At 42.5% G+C, this 20,684-nt stretch overlaps 1 protein-coding gene across 2 annotated transcripts in view; it reads left to right on the plus strand.

Annotated features, from left to right (window-relative positions):
• dnah9 (dynein, axonemal, heavy chain 9) overlaps window positions 1–20,684 on the plus strand; it is a 507,475-nt gene that overhangs the window by 25,063 nt on the left and 461,728 nt on the right. For both annotated transcript variants that reach the window (XM_072558306.1, XM_072558307.1), the window contains exons 3-4: window positions 8,696–8,854; window positions 12,604–12,734. In XM_072558306.1, coding sequence (XP_072414407.1) covers window positions 8,696–8,854; window positions 12,604–12,734 — 290 coding nt within the window. The remainder of the gene's footprint in view (window positions 1–8,695; window positions 8,855–12,603; window positions 12,735–20,684) is intronic.

Genomic DNA, 20,684 nt, shown 5'->3' on the forward strand with positions numbered 1-20,684 from the left:
ACAAAAGACTTGTTTGGATTTGGAATCCCCAGTGTAGGTGTAGTTTGGAGCGCCTTTTCCAATTCAGCAAAGATATTCTCGGCCTCTGGGGTCCACTGCAATGGACTCTAGCTCTGCAACCCCTTTTCTATGGCTGTGTCACTTACGGGCACCTCAAGGGTTGCGGGAATGTGGGATAAACATTCTACAGTAGGAGCACATACCCAAAAAGGATAGCAATTGTTTCTTTGTGTGAGGCTTTGGAATTTGCTGGATTGCTTGAACTCTGTCTTGACCAATGGCCTTCCCTTATTCAGATATTAAGTGACCTAAGAACTTCGCCTTTTGTTGCACAAATTGTAGTTTTGCGAGACTAGATGGCAGAGCAACGCAAGGGTATCTTTCTCACATTACTCCTCTGTTGGTGCTGCTATTAGGCAGTCATCTACAAACTGCAAAAGCGCTGACCCCGGGGTTAAAACAAGAATCTCCAGACTGCTGCGTAGAGCCTCATTATATATGGTGGGGGATTCACAGTAACCTTGACAAAGTCGAGTGAAGGTATACGATTTCCCTTTGAATGAAAAAGTGAACCAGAATTGACTATCTGGGTGTACCCATACACTAAAGAATGGATTTGCTAAATCCACAACAGAGAACCATTCACTGCCCGGTGGAATTTGAGCCAATACAGTACAGGGGTTGGGAACATTTGGGGCGTGCAGAGCAACAGAGTTATTGACTGCCTGCAGGTCTTGAACAAACCTCCATGCCTCCGGTTCACCGGGAATGTTTGCCTTTTTGACTGGAAAAATGGGGGTCCTCACAGTGAGTTTTCACAGGAGATTATCACAGCAGCCTTTAGGAGGGATTCAAAGACTGGACCAATTCCTTCTATAGTCTCAGGTTTTAACGGGTATTGTGCTCTGCAAGGATGATATTTGGGCTTCAGGGTTATTCTTATGGGTTCACAGCCTTGTATTCAACATCATGTTTGCCTTTTGCCCACAACTCAGTAGGGACCTTTCTCAATCTTGGGTCCGAGACTTCTACCTTAGGAAAATGCCAGGCTCAGCTCTTCAGGGCTAGCAGGGGTTACCTGGACTGCCGTATCTGCCTGAGTTTGCCAATTTAGATTCTTCCTATATGTCCGCATATTTTCATTGAATCAGATACCCACATCATCCGTTAAGACCCAATCTTTCATTTTTTGTGCCTTTAGTACCCATGGTCCCAAATCCTGCCACCTGTCAAAAAGACAGGGTCTGCTTGCTGTTACAGATACTTTAGATAAGTTCACACTGACTGCACACTGTGATCATTCCAATAAAATTTGCACAATAACAACTGATCTGGTTTAACCAATCTCCTGAACCAATTCTTATATGATTCATCAGGGCCATTGCGGTGTATGTGTGCTGTGCAGTGCAGCATATCATCAGCAAGAAAATTGGTGTTAACAGGATTAACATGGTTACTTGCTTCCGGGACGAGTGAATTGCTCACTGAACTTATCACTCTCTGGATTAATCGCCATTCATAGACATACACCAGGGACCATGGATCATATTTTACAGCCTGCACTGGGAAATCTTCTTTTTGTATTACCTGCAAGCCCGTCAGGGTACTGAGCAAATCTAACCCTGGTCTCACTATGAGATCCCAAGCCATCAGATTTAAAGGACAGAATTCTGATAACAAAAATGAGAATTGGAATGTTTCCCCATTACTGGTTTTACACAATAGGGATGCAGTAAATCTCTCTCGTATCACGACTCCTGATGCACCTATTGAGTTCAGGAACCTTCCACTCATCTTTATTTGTGTCGACTCTCTGAACTGGCTTGATTTAAGGACTGAATATGTTGCCCCTGTATCTACCAAAAAGATAACTGGTGTACCTTCCACATATAACATGGAGGTAGACATTGACTTATACACATTATCATCAAACTGAACATATAATCCACACTCCGCAATCTCAGCGCCCAATATGGAGGTGGAACATGTTTCAGTGCCCTTAAGGTTAGAAGAAGAGATTAGCATAAGCAAGTCTTTGTTGCCAAGCATAAAGGAAAGAGGCTTACCTGTCCCTTGTGGGCTGCCCACCTCCACCTTAGCCTCCCCCTGTCAGTCACCCTGCTGTCCAGCCTCCAGGGCTGACTGAGGCTTTCTGTGCTCACCCAGTGGTCCATTGCTCTGCAAACAAAGCTCCTGCCAGATCTACCTCTGACAGCCCCTCTTCCTCCACCTCTGCCTCTCTCTTTTCCCACAGCACCCCCCTCCAATGGCTGGGCGACCACTTGCATCATAGTAAGCTGAGCTTTATGAGCTTGCTGTTCCATCTTTAGTTTCCGCTTACCCTTCTCTTGTACTAGCAATTTTTCAGCATGTATCGCGTGTTGTTCTATCAAATTCAGCTCTGTCAAATTCCCGTGTCCCATGTAATACACGTGTCTTTAACCTTTTTTTGCTATTTCGTCCTTTGTTCCTTTGGTGAAGCCATTCCTCAGGTGTGCCTCATGCAGCATGATTTCTGCTGTTGTTATGCCCTCGGGTGGTGTCAGTCCACTATGGGTGCTATGGACTTCAGTGAGGTGCGTAAGGTACTGGGACACTGTCTCACCTTCTCGTTGTTTACCAGTTTTGGTCATGTCCATTCGTACTGGGCATGCCTCCCTACAGGCGGTTTCCAGTGCTACAACAAAAGCATTAAAGTCTCTGTTCTACTCCGCCTGCGGGTCGGCTGGTCTGGCATGGACGTTTGCGGCTGGCCAGTTATACCTGATTTTGGTGACATCGGCACGTAGTTTTCGTCCCAGGAGACGTCTCATCTCATGTGACGTGGGACAGAACTCAGTAAAGAATTTTGTCACGTCTTCAATGAACTTATTACCTCCAACCTTGCGTGGGTTAGGCAACTGCGCATAGGCACTTTCCAAATCCCTCATGGTCCATGGTCGATGGACCAACATCGGGTACCCTTCTGGACTTGCAACTTCAACCATTGGTGTTTGCAGAACCACCTGGTTAGGTGATCATGTGTCAGTATTCTCGCCGTCTGCATGAGCGCTAGTGTTTGTACGTGTATTTGATCTATCTTTTACTTGAGATTTCCTTTCCCTGATATCAGCCTCAGCCTTCCACATGTTATAAGCAGTCCAGGTTTTATTTTTCCCTTCCATCTCTCCTCTCTCTCCTCCAACCGTGACCTCAGTATTTCCAACTGCCTTTTACTAAAGCTTCCTCCCTCCGGAAAACCACGTTCCTTGATCCACGATTCTAACTGCTTTATAGACTCTGCGCTGTAATTATTTAGCATGTATTTTTGGTTGACCATTCCAAGTCCTCTGTGGACCCTCTTTTTGTTTGCTCTTGCTGGAGCCCATTTTCACTGTTATTGGAAAAGTGTTCAGCTCTCTCTCTCTCTCTCTCGTGCGCAGTACCTTTATCTTTTTTTTGTCAATATGACTTGCTTTTACCTCTGGAGGTCCCCTCTTATTGGGCGAATCTACCTCAATGCCTTGGTTTTTGTAAACCAAGAAACCATATACCCAGTATGTCTTTGGCAAGTCCAACTCAGCCACTTGTGGTTCCAAGTCGAAAACCACCCTTAACCTTGCTGTCTCCTAAACACTCTACAGACGGCAATCCTTTCCCTTGAGTTTTGCTCGAATACCACGCGAGAATTCACTGGACCCACTTCCTGATTTATTTATTCTCTTAGAATGAGTCTCTCTGTAGGATTACTTAAGCCATGACTCTTACCCTGACCCTATTTGATTTGGACCCCGGCGCCAGGGCGATCCACAGATTCGCACAAAGGAGCCAATTTAGTGCTTGAGGTGAAGTGAAAATCCTTCAAGGCGCTGGCGCCTATGCCTCCTGGGAATCTTCAGATGCTTACCCAGTCGTGGGATCCCGGTCGAGCCCCCAAGTTTACTGTCGTGGAAATTAAATGGACTTGACTCAAATGCTAGCACGAGCAAAGAAAAAGTTTACTTTTGATCTCTGCAAAGGGACCCAATACATTGGCAAGATGCCTCATGTCAGGGGTACCTGATAGCTTTCCCATATTCCTTTTATACTATAATTCGTTTCTCCTTATCAATACCTCAAGGCCTGGACCCTGGAACATTCAAGTTCCTTTCCATATATGGAGTTGTTTTTCTCATTCTTTGACTGTTGATATGGTAGTTTACTGGCCTTGTAAGTCTGCTGTTAGTCAGTTTAACTTTACATTTTTTTCTGTCTGTCTGCAATACTTGCCCCATGCCTTTTCTAGATTTCACAATAAATGTTAACTTTCCATTACAATACTCTGCTCCTTAAATTTCTAAGTTGGGTTGACAATTGGCTTTGAGCCAAGACTGAGTTATTACCCACCCCAAGAGACCATTGAGAAGGTAGTGGTGCGCTGTCATCTTGAATTGCAGCAGTCCATTTGATGTAGATATCCCCATAATGCCATTAGGGACAGAGTTCCAACACTGAAGGGACAGTGATGTATTTTCCAGTCAGGCTGGGGAGTAGCTTATATGGGAACTTGAAGGTAATGGTGTTCCCATGTATCTGTTACCTTTGTCATTCTCAATGGCAGTGGCTGTGGATTTGAAAGCTGCTTTCATTTGAACCTTGGTGAATTCCTGCAGTGCATCCTGTAGATGGTACATACTGTTGCTGCTGAGTTTTAGTGGCAAAGGGAATGAATGTTGGTGTATGCAGTCGCAATTGAGGGGGCTGCTTTGTCCTGGAATTCAGCTTTTTTGTCCATGTTTGAACCAACACTGTGGTGAGGTCAGGAGTTGGGTGGATCTGGAAGAACTCAAACTGAGCGTCACTGGGAAGTTATTGCTGAGCAGGCGCTGCTTGTTGGATAAATATTTAATCAGTACAAAGATTAAGGGCTATGGCGAAAAGGTGGAAAAGTGGAATTGAGGATTATCAGATCAGCCATGATCTCATTGAGATGCAGGGTCGATTTGATGGGCCATGTGTTCTAATTTTGCTTAGCCTTATAGTCTTAAATGGAAGGAGATTCCAAAAAAAATTACAGCACAGAGGGATCTGGGTGTTCTTATATACAAAACGCAAAATGTTAGTGTACAGGTGCAGCAAGCCGAATGGAACTTTCGCCTTTTCTTTTGACAGTCGGGGAGTTTCAAAATGAAGTCTTGTTCCACATGCTGCAAGGGTTTTGATGAGGCTACACTTGGAGGACTGTGTGCAGTTTTTGGTCACTGTATTTAAGTAGTGATATATTGGCAATGGAAGCAGAAGAAAAGAGATTCACTCAGCTGATTCCTGGAATGAAGGACTTACTTATTGACATTGGCTAAACAAGTTGGTCCTTTATTCATTAGAGGTTTGAAGATTGGGGGATGAACTTATTGAAATATCGAAAGGGGGATTGGCATGACTCTCTGCTACTGTGACAGGATGCATACTGAGAAGATGTTTCCCTGTGGAGGTATCTTGAAGGAGAGGAAGTTGCCCTTTTTCGGAGAGTCCAAGATGAGATGGCATAACCTCATAGGAAGCTCTCATCATTTAAGACCGAGATGATGAGAAATTTCATCTCTCAGAGGATAGTGAATTGGTGAAAGTCTTTAATACATAAGACTGGTGAGGTTGAGTTGTTAAGTATATTTATGGCTGCTATGGATGGATAGTTAATAAGTAAGGTGGTCAAGAGTTGTGGGTATATGACAGGAAAATGGATTTGAGGATTATTGGGTCAGTCATGTTTTTATTGAATGGTTGAACAGACCCAATTGGACACATGACCTACTTATGCACCTCTGTCTTATGGATTTTTGATAGCACTGTCATGTATTCTTCCATCACTTTACTCATGATCAAAAACAGATTGATGGGTCAATAACTGGCTGAGTTGAATTTGTCATGCTTTTTTTAGATACAGGACACACTGGGGCAATTTGCAATATTGACGCCAGTGTAACTCTGTCAGGACTAAACTGGGAAAAGTGCCCTGATAATTTGTATATATGTATAAAATCCCAATGAGATCACCAAAATGACCAAGTTGATGGTTGACATAGCGACCTTGGGTTTTTTTTCTTGTATGATTTTTAAAAGAGTTTTCATCATTTTTTCTGTCCTTTTTAGAGAAAAGAGAGGGAAAGATGGATATAATAAGAAACTGCGAATGTAGAAGATCTGAAACAAAAACAGAAACTGCTGGAGAAACTCAGCAGCATTTGCGGAGAGAAGGCCGAGTTCACATTCTGAGTCCATTGATGACCCTTCTTCAGAACTGAAGAAGAGAAAGATGGATGGTTTCTGTCTGCAGGTTCTAGATGTCTTTTTCCACTGTTGTTAAAAGCACTTAGCTTTTTAAATTCTGCATCTCAACCAATCTGAAGGCAATTGTCAGGCTGAAATTCTTTAACTCAAGGATTCCCCATGCAACTGAGTCTTAAATTCTCCCTTTGCTGCTTTCAAACCAGTGATATTGTGTGTCTCACAGTTCAACAATATGCAGTACTTGACTTTCAAGTTGCAAAATTTTCCTGGTATTTCACTCATAGCAAACCTTCTTCCATTTCAGCTGGTAGCCCCAATTCTGAACCATATGTGGTTATATACAACCAGAAGAGCGAGACAAGGAGCATGGCAAGTTATGGAGCACGTGTCTACAGTACTGTTGCCAGAATATTATCAGGACCCATAGCCTTTGCAGTATCCAATGCCTTCAACCATTTCTTGCTATTACGTGGAATAAATTGAATGGGCTGAAGACGGCCATCTGTGACGCTGGGGATCAACAGCAGAGTTGGAGAAAGAGCGTTCACTTGGCACTTCTAGCTGAAGATTGCTGCAAATTCTTCAGCCTTATCTCTTGCACGTTATGCTGGATCATTGAGGATGGGGTTGTTTATGGAACTTCCTCCTCCAGTGAGTTGTTTAGTTGTCTACCATAATTCATGACTGGATGTGACAGGACTGTGAAACTTTGATCTGTTGATTGTGAGTCACTTGGTGCTGTCTATCAAGTAGCATGCAAGTAGTCCTATGTTGTAGCTTTGTCACTGGTGTCACTTTTTTAGGTTTGAATGATGTGGCTCCCTGCATGCTATCCTGTGCACACCATTGAACCAGGATTGACCCATGCCATGATGGCAATGGTAAAGTTGGGGGGATGTGCCGAGTGCAATTCTGCCACTGATGATGATGGCCCATAGTATCTCTTTGGATGCCCAGTTTTGAGTCGTTTTCTGTTTAAAATCTATCCCATTTAGCACAGTGGGAGTTCCACTTAACACGATGGAGAGTAGGATCAAGTAAAGACAGTGCTTCTCCAAGGACTGAGCAGTGGCTCCTTATGCTATTACTTTCATGGGTGAGAATCTCTAAGGGGTGAAAACTATTATCTGGTCTTCCTTCAAGTCTTTGTTACACTGATCATATCAGTGAAACCTGTAGCTGTCTTCTGATAAGCAGCACTTCAGTTCTTGTTATCCATGAGATTCTTATAGTTAGACCAGGAAATAATTCACCTTTACCACAGCAGATCCAGCCATCCCTGCAGTTTACTATGTGCAAAAGAATAGGGGAGCAACAATCTTTATCAATAGCAGCTCACACAGTTGACATGCATAGGTTGCCATCTCTGGAAGTTTCCACTGAATTGGTAGCAAAGTATCTTTAACTGCTACAGGAATGATGGAAATACGCCATGTTGTCAGAAATACAACTGTAGTCTCCAATTGTGTCTTCATTACCTTGGGTATAGGTGGGTAGTGTGGGCTGGTAAGGGGAACTGGTTAATTATTAAGGGACTGCAAAACTATTCCCAAAATGTTCCTAAACACAAGCTTGTATCAGTTTGGAGTCACTCTTCATAACTTTTCTCCCTTTTCAGCCAAATTTAATGATATAACCTCCTGGCAGCAGGTGGTGACAGTGAGGGAGGGCAGCTGGAGCAGCTGAATGGACTCTTCTTGGTTAAAAGCAATCTGTTTTTGTGGGAAGGAGAGTTAATGGGAAGAAGTGATAGATAGACAAAGGATTCCTCAATCCAATAAATACCACTGGCTTCATTCTGTTAATACTAAACCTTAATTTCCCTTCATGTTTGTAATGACCTGATGTCAGTAGAATAAAGAATCCCTGTTTTATGATCTTTTAGCCTTCCATGTGTTCCAAGGCTCATGTTGCAAGAAACAATACTTACAAGTCTTGAACAAAGTATTGAGAATTCAATATTCTTTGGCATCCACACTCAAGGAAAGAGTTAAAGAAAAATCTCCATGTTTCACCTTGTAAGATGAAGAATCAAGAGTGGCTTTATTTGTCATTTCTTCCATATACAACAGATACAGTAAAAACAAGACAGTGTTCCTCCAGGACCAAGGTACTACATGGACATCACAAACCACACGATCATACACAGGGTGGCATAAGCTGCATAAGAAGTGCAAAACTCGCAAGACAACACTGTAGTTCCTGACACATCAAGACAATAGGTACAATGGTGTACAAATTATAGTGTAATAAAAGAATGGTAATTAATAAAACATTGTTCTAGCAGCAATTTGAAGTGATTCAAAGAGTTTCAGATGGATTAGAGTTTCAGATGGAATAGAGTCTGATCATAAAGTGTTAAGATTGCAGTAGATTGAAGAAATCCAATCCTTCAGTTTAAGTAATACATTAAATATGCATATAACATATTTCTGTGGTCTTCTTGCAGTGGGGATGTCCAAGACAAAGGCATTGTACATTCTATTGAATCTGTTATTATTGCTTGGAGCCACCAGATCAATGAGGTGCTGAAGAAAGACTCTTCTGAACCTCTGCTCAAAGGCTGCAATCCCAACCCAAATGTGGAGCTGGAGTTCTGGAAAAACAGGTAACAGTTAACTAACATTACATGGGCCAATTTATACTTTTTGTCTCTTTGTTTATTTTACTGTACTTTTGATTAGATATGATAGTTGCCAGAAAGTTACTGTTTTGCTCACAGAAATAACACAATCAAGTCAAAATATATAATTTTATTCTTTAATTCCTGGGCTATGAGCATTATTGGCAATGCCAAAGTTGATTCCCCATCTTTATTTCATCGTGAAGTAATGATGGTGAGTCAGCTTCTTGAAAAGAAACTGCATGGCTTGCTTGGCTATTTTTCAGTCAATCACATTGTGGGCCTACATTTGCAAACAGGCCAGACCTTGTACGCATGCCAGATTTTCTCCCCCGCCTAAGTTATATAGTGAAGCAGGTGTTTTTGCAACAAGTCAGTAAGTCAGCAGTTTCCATTTCTGAGATTAACTTTCTGTTCCCTGTGCTTTAAATGAACCCGAAATATGTTACTGAGCTCCATGGTTGGATGTGATTTGTGTCTCTGGAATATCAGTCCATGCCTCTGCATTACTCACCTTGTTGTACAATAACCATTATGCTAGACTATTTCTGTAAATTATTGTGATCATTGTGATGCGCAGGTCTTTTGCGTCCCTGCAAGTCTATGTTAAAACTGTATTTTTCAGCCAAGATAGTGTCCCAGTGGCTCTCCCGCTGACAACCACTTCATCCAGTCAGATGTGTGACACTGAACCAGGACTTCCCTGATTTATATCAATAGTCTTTGCTGCATTGATAACAGTTGGAACGGCAATTAATATCTGTTCAATGGCTTCAGTACCTCTTATCAACGAAAAGGCTACCAGTCTGAGTATCTACTGCTAATTGCTATTAAATCTTCTACATCTTAGAAGTTTGTGAGGAGAAAGTTAGAGATTAAGGAGCACTCTGGATAACATGGGAAACGGGAGACCAGGAAGAAAAAGAAAATGCTTTAAACACGTAAAGTTAATTGCAAAGCATGCATAGTAATCTGATCTCGGACATTAGCGTATATTAGTTTGACCAGCTATTATGTCCCAAATACAAACCCAAAGCTGTTTCTGTTCTGCATTGACTCATTTTGTTGAGGTCATGGTGTCTTTCCAACAGTCCCTTATCTGTTAGGGAGCACCACACAGCGAGTGGATTCAAAACCATCATCGGAAATGTATGAATTGCACTTTCCCATGAATAATTATGGCATTCAGACTTGAGAATTTAAATTTTAAAAAAATCATTCATGATATCAGGGCATTGCTGGTTTACACCAGCATTTATTGCCAGAAGTCAATTAAGAGTCAATCACATTGCCGTGGATCTGGAGTTACATGTAGACAAGACCAGGTAAGGATAGCAGTTTCCTTCCTATAAGAGACATTAGTGAACCAGGTGGGTTTTTCCGACAATGGATTCACGGTCATCATTAGACTCTGAATTTCAGATTTTTCCCTTTTTTTGAACTAAAATTCCACCACCTGCCATGGTGGGATTTGAATCCAAGTTCCCAGAACATTACTTGGGTCTCTGGATTAACAGTCCAGCGATAATACCATGAGGCTATCACATCCCATTTAATTATAAGGGAAACTTGTAGATAACTCTATCCAAACTGAGCACTGCATTCACTATATTGTTTAGATGATATTTAATTTGTGTTAGGAATCTAAAACAAGAAACAGCAGTCAATTTCAATTTAATTTGTATTTGGGACATCACAGATGGTCAAACTAACGTTTGCTAATATCGAAGATCAGATTACTATGCATGCTTTGCAATGAAACCACATACTTAAAGCATTTTTCTCTCTCTCCCTGGTCTCCCTTTTCCCATGTTATCCAACAGAGTGTTCCTTAATCTCTCACTTTCTCCATCTGGACTAGCACAGCCATACTTAACCTTAGCTGATGTTTGGTGGTATGACCAAGAGGAGCGAATTGGTGGTGGACACCGCTGAGCCTGTGTCTCAAGAACACTATGTATTGTTCTGTCAATTCCAGGTGAACTTCATTTAGTCAGATAGCAAAAAGAAGAGGTTTCACTAGAAGATCTGCTTCCTTTCCACCCTCTGATTTATCTGGAGGCATGCACTCCCTTCCAATCCTTGAAGCTCATGTGTGCATTTTGTTGTGAACTCTCCTGACCTGATAAGTTCATACTGTGTGAAGATGCATGCTAAGGAGCTACCACTTGTCATTCTTTAATAACCTGCCAATCTTCAAAACTTTGCACGTGCCCAATTCTGTCTGTGAATTGACTTTCCAAGAAAAAAATTGAACGTTGATGTGAAATGAAAAGCTCTCCTTTTGTGATGGTTGATGACAATGAGGAATTAAGCAGCACATGTTCCTTTGAGGGAAATACTGTCCTATTCCCATTCTATGTTGGCCAAGCAGTCAAATCAAAAGCAAAAGTAAGTTTAGTTGTACTAGGTTACAAGAGGAAAAGCCAGGTTTCAGCTTGCTATAGAGCTAACCAATTGGAGAGGATATTTGCATTGAGGGGAGGTGAGGAGATAGTCATAGGGTCATTTAAGCACAGATGCAGATCCTTTGGTCTAACCAGTCCATGCCAACCAAAAACCCAAACTAACCTAGTCCCACCTGCCGGCACTTGGCCCATATTCCTCCAAGGTGAAAGTGAGGACTGCAGATGCTGGAGATCAGAATCTAAGAGTGTGGTATTGGAAAAGCACAGCCAGTCAGGCAGTATCCGAGGAACAGGAAAATTGAAGTTTTGGGCATTATGCCTGAAACAACAACTTTCCTGCTCCTTGGATACTGCCTGACCGGCTGTGCTTTTCTAGCAGCACACTCTTCTACCATTTTCCTCCAAACATTTCCTATTCTTGAACATGGTCAAACATTGTTTAAATGTTGTAACTGTACCCACACTCACCAGTTCCTCTGGAAGTTCATTCCACACACAAACCACTCTCAGTATAAAATGTTGCCCCTCCTGTCCTTTTTACATCTTTCTCCTTTCACCTTAAAAGTGCACCCTGAGTCTAGAAATCCTCCACCCTCAGGGAAAAACAAAACACCTGCCACTCACCTTATCTATATTGCTCATTTTAAAAACTTCTGTAAGATCACCCCTCAACCTCCTACACTCCAGTGAAAAACGTCCCAGTCTATTCAGGATCTCCCTCTAACTCAACCCTTCCATTCCTGGTAAATCTTTTCTGGACCCTCTCCGGTTTGGTGATATCTTTCCTATAACAGGGTGACCAGAACTGGACACAGTACTCTTAAAAAAAGGCCTCACCAATGTCCTGTAAAACCTCAAATGATACCCCAACTCTTATATTCAAAGGTGTGAGCAATGTAGTCCCAGACTGACATGTGGTACCATCTACAGTCAAATAGCTAGTTGATACCCAATCGATATCCCTATAAGCAAAGCCAGTAGCTCTTTGGGAAGGAGGTGTTAGCATTACTGAAAGTCAAAATATAATAAATGGTCATCTCCAGAACATTCACACTAGCACAATTCTATGGGGAATGATAATGTAAAGTTAATGCCAGTTCTTTCCAATCCTTCCTGTGTTCAGTATCAGGAGTTATGAAGCTAGATGAATAATTATGCAATTGGTGTAGCAAACCTGGTTTTGAGATGAATTTCTCGAACTGTGCTGTCAGCCAGATGTATTGCCGATGCATGGGACAGGCTTGAGGGCTGAAAGGCATACTGCTGTTCCTGTCCTCCTATTTGCAAATAATTTTTGTTTCTCTTTATGATCTCACCTCGCCTCAGGTGCACCAACCTGGCATGTATTTACGATCAACTGAAGTCTAGGAAGGTGCAATTGATGGTGGAGTTACTGGAGAGGATGGAGAGCAGCTATTTCCCAGTGTTCAAAACCATGTTCAGTGACGTCGTTGCAGGTTCGACCTCAAGCGCGAGAAATTTCCTCTGAAATCCCTGACTTTGTTGTCACAATCTAAAATGACCTTTTATTTTCAGTTTTCTTTTTGATGTGTTATTATGTCGGCCTGTGATTATCATTGATAATTGGGTAAATGTGTTTTTGTGAAACTGTTGCATTGAGTTAGAAAGAAAATAGTGAAAGCACTCAGCAAGTCAGGAAGCTTTTGTGGAGAGAGAGAGAAGCAGTGTTGATTGTTCTTTTGCTAGTTTATCCCTCAGATCTTTAGATATTGGGACTGAGTGTGGGGCTTAGCACCATCAGCTGATGCGAACGTTCTCCCAAACCATTCTGTATGTGGCCATTTTCCTCCAAGCCCTCGTGAGGCTTAGGGAACTGGCTATCGTTTCCCTTGCAGTGACAGACCATGGAATCAGTGCTTCAGGAAGACTGTGGGATCCTCCCTGTTTGCCGATCTACAACTGCAGTCACTGGCTGGGAAGTGGAGTAGTTTTCAGAAATAGTGAGGACTGCAGATGCTGGAGAAGTCAGTCAGTAAAGCGTGGTGCTGGAAAAAGCACAGCAGGTCAGGCAGCATCTGAGGAGCAAGAAAGTTGACATTTTGGGCTTAACCCCTCATCAGGAATGTTCTGTGGAGTAGTTCCCCATTCATGCCATAGTGACCTGGCTGCTGAAGACATTTCTCAGTTTAGAAGTTTAAGAAGCTGTTGAGAGGCATCTCAAAATGAAGGTACCTCTTTTTCACTGCTCCTCGGATGCTGCCTGAACTGTTGTGCTTTTCCAGCACCACTCTATTCTAGACTCTGGTTTCCAGCAAGTGCAGTCATTGTTTTTACCTGGTATACTGGAGGGCCCTCTACTGACTGAGGTGAGGACTAGGGAGAGTGGACTTGAATGAGAAGGACTGTGATGGCAGGAAATTAAAAACCAGAGGTCAAAGAGTTCATTTCTATCTGCTGGAGCTGATGTGTGATGTGTGAGGGAAGTGATTACTGGGCGTTTCTTCTGTGTCTCTTTTTTTTGTCTGATTTGATGATGTAAATCAGGAGATGTTATTCCAGATGAAGACTTCAGTTAGTAAATTTGTTTCTAAAATATTTAAAATGCAAATTAATTGAGTCGAATAGCGATGGCTGCGCAGGTGATGTGTTGTAGCTTTAGTATGTGGGAACTGGTGGATGTTGGTGCAATCCATGCTGAACACACCATGTAGCAAGGGCTGGCTACTTAAAGAGCATCGGCTCAGAGTTGGTGAGCTGGAGTCTGTGCTGCAGAAACTGCATTGCAGCAGGGAGGGGTAGCTGGACACTTAATTTCAGGTTTCACTGTTCTGGGAAGAGTCAGACTCCAAGTGTTAACTCAGTCTGTCCACAAGCGCTGCCAGACCTGCTGAGTTTCACCAGCATTCTCTGTGCTTGTTTCTGATATCCAGCATCTCAGTATTGTGCCTTCATATTACCTTATTTTGGGAGACGGTCATAGCCCTTAAATTAACTAAATCAAATCTGTCCTGTGGTCAGGGATAGGAGGATGTGACTGTAAGATTCTTGCTCCCAGTGTGGATAAGGGCATAAATTGTAGGGATGCTGAGCAAACTGATTACAGCATCATGATCCAAAGTACCATTCACATGGTGCGGGGGGTGGGGGATCAAGAAAAATAAAATGTAGTATTAATTTGGGATAGCGCACTTTGGGAAATTGATACTGTTATCTGTAGCAAAGACAGAGATCCCCAAAGACTGTGGAACATGCAGTGGGAGGGGAAGAATTCAATTGTCATGGATCAAGTAGATACCAACAAAATAGGTAGGACGAGGGCAGAGGTTCTGTTAAGTAATTGCGAACAGCTTAGGGCTAAATTAAAAAGAAGAACCAGAAAGATGATCTCAGAAATACTACCTGAATCATGCAAAAATTAACATAGGCCAAGTAAGATTAGAGAGGTAAATGTGTGGATCTAAGAATCATAAAGTCATACAGCACGGAAACTGACCCTTTGGTCCAACTAGTCCATGCTGAACATAATCCCAAATTAAACTAGTCCCACTTGCCTGCTCCTGGCCCAATAACTCACAAACCTTTCCTATTTCTGTCCTTATCCAAATGTCTTATAACCGTAGCAACTGTCCCCACATCCACCACTTCCTCAGTTCCACGTGCGAACCACCCTCTTGTGGAAAAGAATTTGATCATCTTGTGCTCCAGGCCTTGAAATCCCCTATCCTAAGTAAAAGACAACTACCACTCACTTTATTTATACCCATCATTATTTTATAAACTTTCATAATGTCGCCTCTCAACCTCAACTCCAGTGAAAAAAGTCCCAGACTATTCAGCTTTCCTTTATAACTGAAACCTGGCAACCTCCTGGTAAATCTCTTCTGAACCCTCTCCAGCTTAATAATATCCTTCTTATAACTGGGTGACCAGAACTGGATACAGTACTCCAGAAGAGGCCTTGCCAATGTCCTGTTAGTTCAGGTTGAACTCCATCTGCCATTTTTCAGCCCATTGATCCATTTGATCAAGATTGTGTGGGAGAAAGGGCTTCTGATTCAAGGGACATTGGTACCTGTGGTTAGGCAAGAGAGAGCTGTTCTGTTCTGTTGGAATGAGCATTATTTGAACAAATGTCCTAGTGAATTGTATGACTACATTTGTAGAAAAGGCATTAAAGTAATGAAGGGGAAAGTAGGGCTCAATTGATAGGAAGTTTGAAAAATGAGAAAGGATAAGAAAGGGATTGTATTATATCCCCCTGATGGTCAGAGGGAAATTGAGAAACAGATTTGTAAGGAGATCTCAGTTATCTGTAAGAATAATAGGGTGGTTATGGTAGGAGGTTTTAACTTTCCGAACATAGACCGGGACTGCCATAGTATAAAAAGTTTAGATGGAGAAGAATTTTCTGATTCAGTATGTGGATGTACCTACTAGAGAAGGTGCAAAACTTGACCTACTCTTAGGAAATAAGGCAAGGCAAGTGACTGAGGTGTCAATGGGGGAGCACTTTGGGGCCAGCGCACATAATTCTATTAGTTTTAAAATAGTGATGGAAAAAACTAGACCAGATCTAAAAGTTGAAGTTCTAAATTGGAGGAAGACTAATTTTGACGATATTAGGCAAGAACTTTCAGAAGCTGATTGGGTGCAGATGTTCACCGGTAAAGGGATGGCTGGAAAATGTGAAGCCTTCAGAAATGCCCCCTTTAGTGGGCGGCACGGTGGCACAGTGGTTAGCACTGCTGCCTCACAGCGCCAGAGACCCGGGTTCAATTCCCGCCTCAGGGGACTGACTGTGTGGAGTTTGCACGTTCTCCCCGTGTCTGTGTGGGTTTCCTCCGGGTGCTCCGGTTTCCTCCCACAGTCCAAAGATGTGCAGGTCAGGTGAATTGGCCATGCTAAATTGCCCGTAGTGTTAGGTATGGGGTAGATGTAGGGGTATGGGTGGGTTGCGCTTCAGCGTGGCGGTGTGGACTTGTTGAGCCGAAGGGCCTGTTTCCACACTGTAAGTAATCTAATCTTAAATGAGATATCGAGAATCCAGAGAAAATATATTCCTGTTAGGGTGAAAGGAAAGGCTGGTAGGTATAGGAAATGTTGAATGATGAGAGAAATTAAGGGTTTAGTTAAGAAAAAGAAGGAAGCATATGTAAGGATAGATCGAGTAAATTCTCAGAAGAGTGTAAAGGCAGAAGGAGTATATTTAAGAGGGAAATCAGGAGGGCAAAAAGGGGACATGAAATAGTTTTGGCAAATAGAGTTAAGGATAATCCAAAGGGTTTTTTACAATACATTAAGGACAAAAGAGTAATTAGGGAGAGAATAGGGCCCCTCAAAGATCAGCAAGGCAGCCTCTGTGTGGAACTGCAGGAGATGAGTAGTTTGCATCAGTGTTTACTGTGGAAAAGGACATGGAAGGTATAGAATGTAGGGAAATAGATGGTGAAATCTTGAAAAATGTCCATATTCAGAGGGGGAAGTGCTGGATGTCTTGAAACCCATAGAAGTGGATAAATCCCCAGGACCTGATCAGGTGTACCCGAGAACTCTGTGGGAAGCTAGAGAAGTGATTGCTGGGCCTCTTGCTGAGATATTTGTATCATCGATAGTCACAGGTGAGGTGCCGGAAGACTGGAGGTTGGCTAACGTAGTGCCACTGTTTAAGAAGGGTGGTAAGGACAAGCCAGGAAACTATAGACCAGTGAGCCTTAAGTTGGTGGTGGGCAAGTTGTTGGAGGGAATCCTGAGGGACAGGATGTGCATGTATTTGGAAAGGCAAGGACTGAATTGGGATAGTCAGCGTGGCTTTGTGCATAGGCAATCCTGTCTCACAAACTTGATTTGGTTTTTTGAAAAAGTAACAAAGAGGATTGATGAGGGAAGAGTGGTGGACGTGATCTATATGGACTTCAGTAAGACATTCGACAAGTTTCTCCATAGGAGACTGATTAGCAAGGTTAGCTCTCATGGAATACAGGGAGAACTCGCCATTTGGATACTGAACTGGCTCAAAGGTAAAAGACAGAGGAGGGTGGTGGAGGGTTGTTTTTCAGACTGGAGGCCTGTGATCAGTGGAGTGCCACAAGGATTGGTGCTGGGTCCTCTACTTTTCATCATCTATATAAATGATTTGGATGTGAGCATAAGAGGTACAGTTAGTAAGTTTGAAGATGAAACCAAAATTGGAGGTGTAGTGGATAGCGAAGAAGGTTACTTCAGATTACAACAGGATCTTCCTTCCGACAGGAAAGAGACCAGAATTGTACACAATGTTCCAACAGTGGCCTAACCAATGTCCTATACAGCTGCAACACGACCTCCTAACTCCTGTACTCAATACTCTGACCAGTAAAGGAACGTATACCAAATGCCGCCTTCAGTATCCTATCCACCTGCGACTCCACTTTCAAGGAGCTATGAACCTGCACTCCAAGGTCTCTTTGTTCAGCAACACTCCCTAGGACCTTATCATTAAGTGTATAAGTCCTGCTAAGATTTGCTTTACCAAAATGCAGCACCTCGCATTTATCTGAATTAAACTTTATCTGCCACTGCTCAGGGGGACTTGAGCTATAGGGAGACGTTGATTAGGCTGGGGCTGTTTTCCCTGGAGCACGGAGGCTGAGGCGTGACCTTCTCGAGGTGTATAAAATAATGAGGGTACGGATAAGATAAACAGACAATGTCTCTTCCCTGGTGTGGGGGGGGGGGGGGGGGTGCGGAGAGTACAGAACTAAAGGGCATAGGTTTAGGGTGAGAGGAGAAAGATAGAAATGAGACCTAAGGGGAAACCTTTTCATGAAGAGGGTGGTACGTGTATGGAATGAACTGTCAGAGGAAGTGGTGGAGGCTGGTACAATTGCAACATTTAAAAGGCATCTGGATGGGTATATGAATAGGAAGAGTTTGGAGGGATATGGGCCGGGTGCTGGCAGATGGGACGAGATTGGTTTGGGTTTTCTGGTTGGCATGGATGGGTTAGACCGATGGGTCTGTTTCTGTGCTGTACATCTCTATGACTTTGACATTGAATGAGATAGCAGGTTAGTGAAGAGGTGAACGAAAATCAAAGGGAGGGGCAGAAAATATAAGCAGAAGAAAGTAGCAGAAATCAGAACGAGACTAAATAATAACAAGAAAAAGTCAAAGCTTAAGACCCTTAACCTGAATGCATGGAGTATTTGCAACAAGATAGATTACATGTTGGCACAAAATGAAATAAATGACGATGAGCTGATACCTGTCACTGAGAACTAGTTGCAGGGTGACCAGGACTGGGGATTCAATCCTCAAGGGTAATTGAAATTTTGGAAAAATAAGGGAAAAGTAAAAGGAGTTGGGATAGTGTTATCAGTGAAGGCAAGGAACAGGCAGGTGGGGCTAGTTTAGTTTGGGATTATATTCGGCATGGACTGGTTTGGACTGAAGCGTCTGTTTCTGTGCTGTATGACTAAGAGGGGTATTGATCTCATGGTGAATAGTGATATAGGTTCAGTTGCTTATAATGTAAGAATCAATTTGGCGGAAATGAGGAATGGCGAGGGAAAGAAGTCAGGGGTGTGAATTGCCTTTGGCCCCTGAAAAATTGCATCACTGTGAGACAAAGTATAAATGGGGAATTATCAACACAAGTGAGAAGGGCATTGCAAGTGTATATTGACTAGACAAATTGGGTGGACAATAGTAACATGAACAACCGGTTTATGGTGTGTATTGGGTTTTTCTTTTAGATCTACATGGCAACAGGCTATTCCTAGCCGACTAATGTGTACCTAGTAATGTACAATGAGATAGGAATAATAGTTTGAGGGAGAGCAGCTCACGTCTTAACTCAAGGTCCACCACTTAAATGGGAGCACTTACCTTATATGAAGGAAGAGTTCTCTAAAGCAGACGAGGAAAATACACCGAGGGGATGATCAGTGATGAGCAGTGACAGAAATTTAAGCAGATATTTCAGAATTATTCCAGTCAAAATGAAAGCCTTGATGAGAAGGATGAACCACCCATAGTTAACAGTGCAAGTATCCAATCAAAAAGGCAATATATGGTGGCAAAAACCTCATGACAGGCCAGAAGATGTGGGACTCTTGTGATGACTAAAAAGCTTACAAAAAGGAAGAAAATTGACCAGAAAAGTAAATTGGCTAGATATACATATTACAAAAAAAAGGTGCAATTTTCTATGGGCATAGGGGAACAATCATTTAAAACTGAAATGTGAAGGAATTTCTTCTCTGAGGGTAGTGAATGTTTGGAGGTCTCTTCCCCCAGACAGTTGTGGAGGCTGGAGTATTGAATACATTTAAAAGGAGATAGATAAATTCTTTTAGAAATTTTGAGGCCTATGAGGAGCTGGCAAGAAAAAGGAAGCCTGGCACAGACGGCGCATGATCCTATGGAATGGAGGGCTCATCTCAAGAAGATGAATGGCCTACTCTTGCTCCAATTTCTTCTGTTCTTGTGTGTTATGACCCTCCAGCTTTGAGACCCCACTTGCTATTGCAGGGTGAGCCTGCCCTCTGACCACCAATGAACCAATTGAGGGATAGTCATTGCTGGACGATTGCTCCACCGTAGTGAGGGTATGTCGAGGTCTAAAGGGCAATCCTTGCCTAACCACTCTGCTTCCCTCTCCACAAATGCTTCATGAGCCTGTCTAAGGTCTCCCTCTTTCACTAACACCGGAAGAAGGAGCGGGGCTTGGAAACTTGTGTGTTTAAATAAACCTGTTAGTCTGCAACCTGGTGTTGTGTGATTTTTGACCTTGTCCAACTCAGTCCAACACTGGCACCGCCACATCCTGATTTGAGTGTTTTCAGATTTGCACCTTTGCTGTATTTTATTTTTGTTTCAAAGGTCTGTCCTTTGAATGCTGTGAATATTTAATAAGCTGCAAAGGTCCAGGGTTAAAATGCATTAAAGTCCAAAGAGGTTAAATCGAGCCGTAATTAACAAGTTGTGACTGTTGCACAGTCTGTTGATTTTTGTCCTTCCATTTGCTTTCTTTTAGTTCCTCTGTGTGTATATGGGTGGTATCTTCATCAATCTCATAGCTCTAGGATTTGTAAGAATTTTATCAGTTTACGCAGCACTACACCAAACTGCAATGGGAACAAAATCTGTTCCTTAAAGTTGAAGCCTTGTTTTTTTAGATTAGATCTAAAAAGACAAGGCTTCAACTTTAAGGAACAGATTTTGTTCCCATTGCAGTCTGGTGTGGTGCTTGTGTTAATGAGGTGAAGTTACAATTGCTGAGAGGGCTCTGCCTGGAAATGTTCTCCAATTTCTGTCTTGGTCTGCAGCAAGACAAAGCAAATTCAAAGCTGGAAGTTACCAGCAGAATGTTCACACAGAAGTGGTGACTAATCCTGGTGGAAGAGTGACAGACTGTGACATCCCAACTGAATTGCAAAATACTTGAGCATTTGTAAGCTGATTAG

The sequence above is a fragment of the Chiloscyllium punctatum genome, chromosome 39 (assembly GCF_047496795.1).
Source record: "Chiloscyllium punctatum isolate Juve2018m chromosome 39, sChiPun1.3, whole genome shotgun sequence".
Taxonomy (NCBI): Eukaryota; Metazoa; Chordata; class Chondrichthyes; order Orectolobiformes; family Hemiscylliidae; genus Chiloscyllium; species Chiloscyllium punctatum.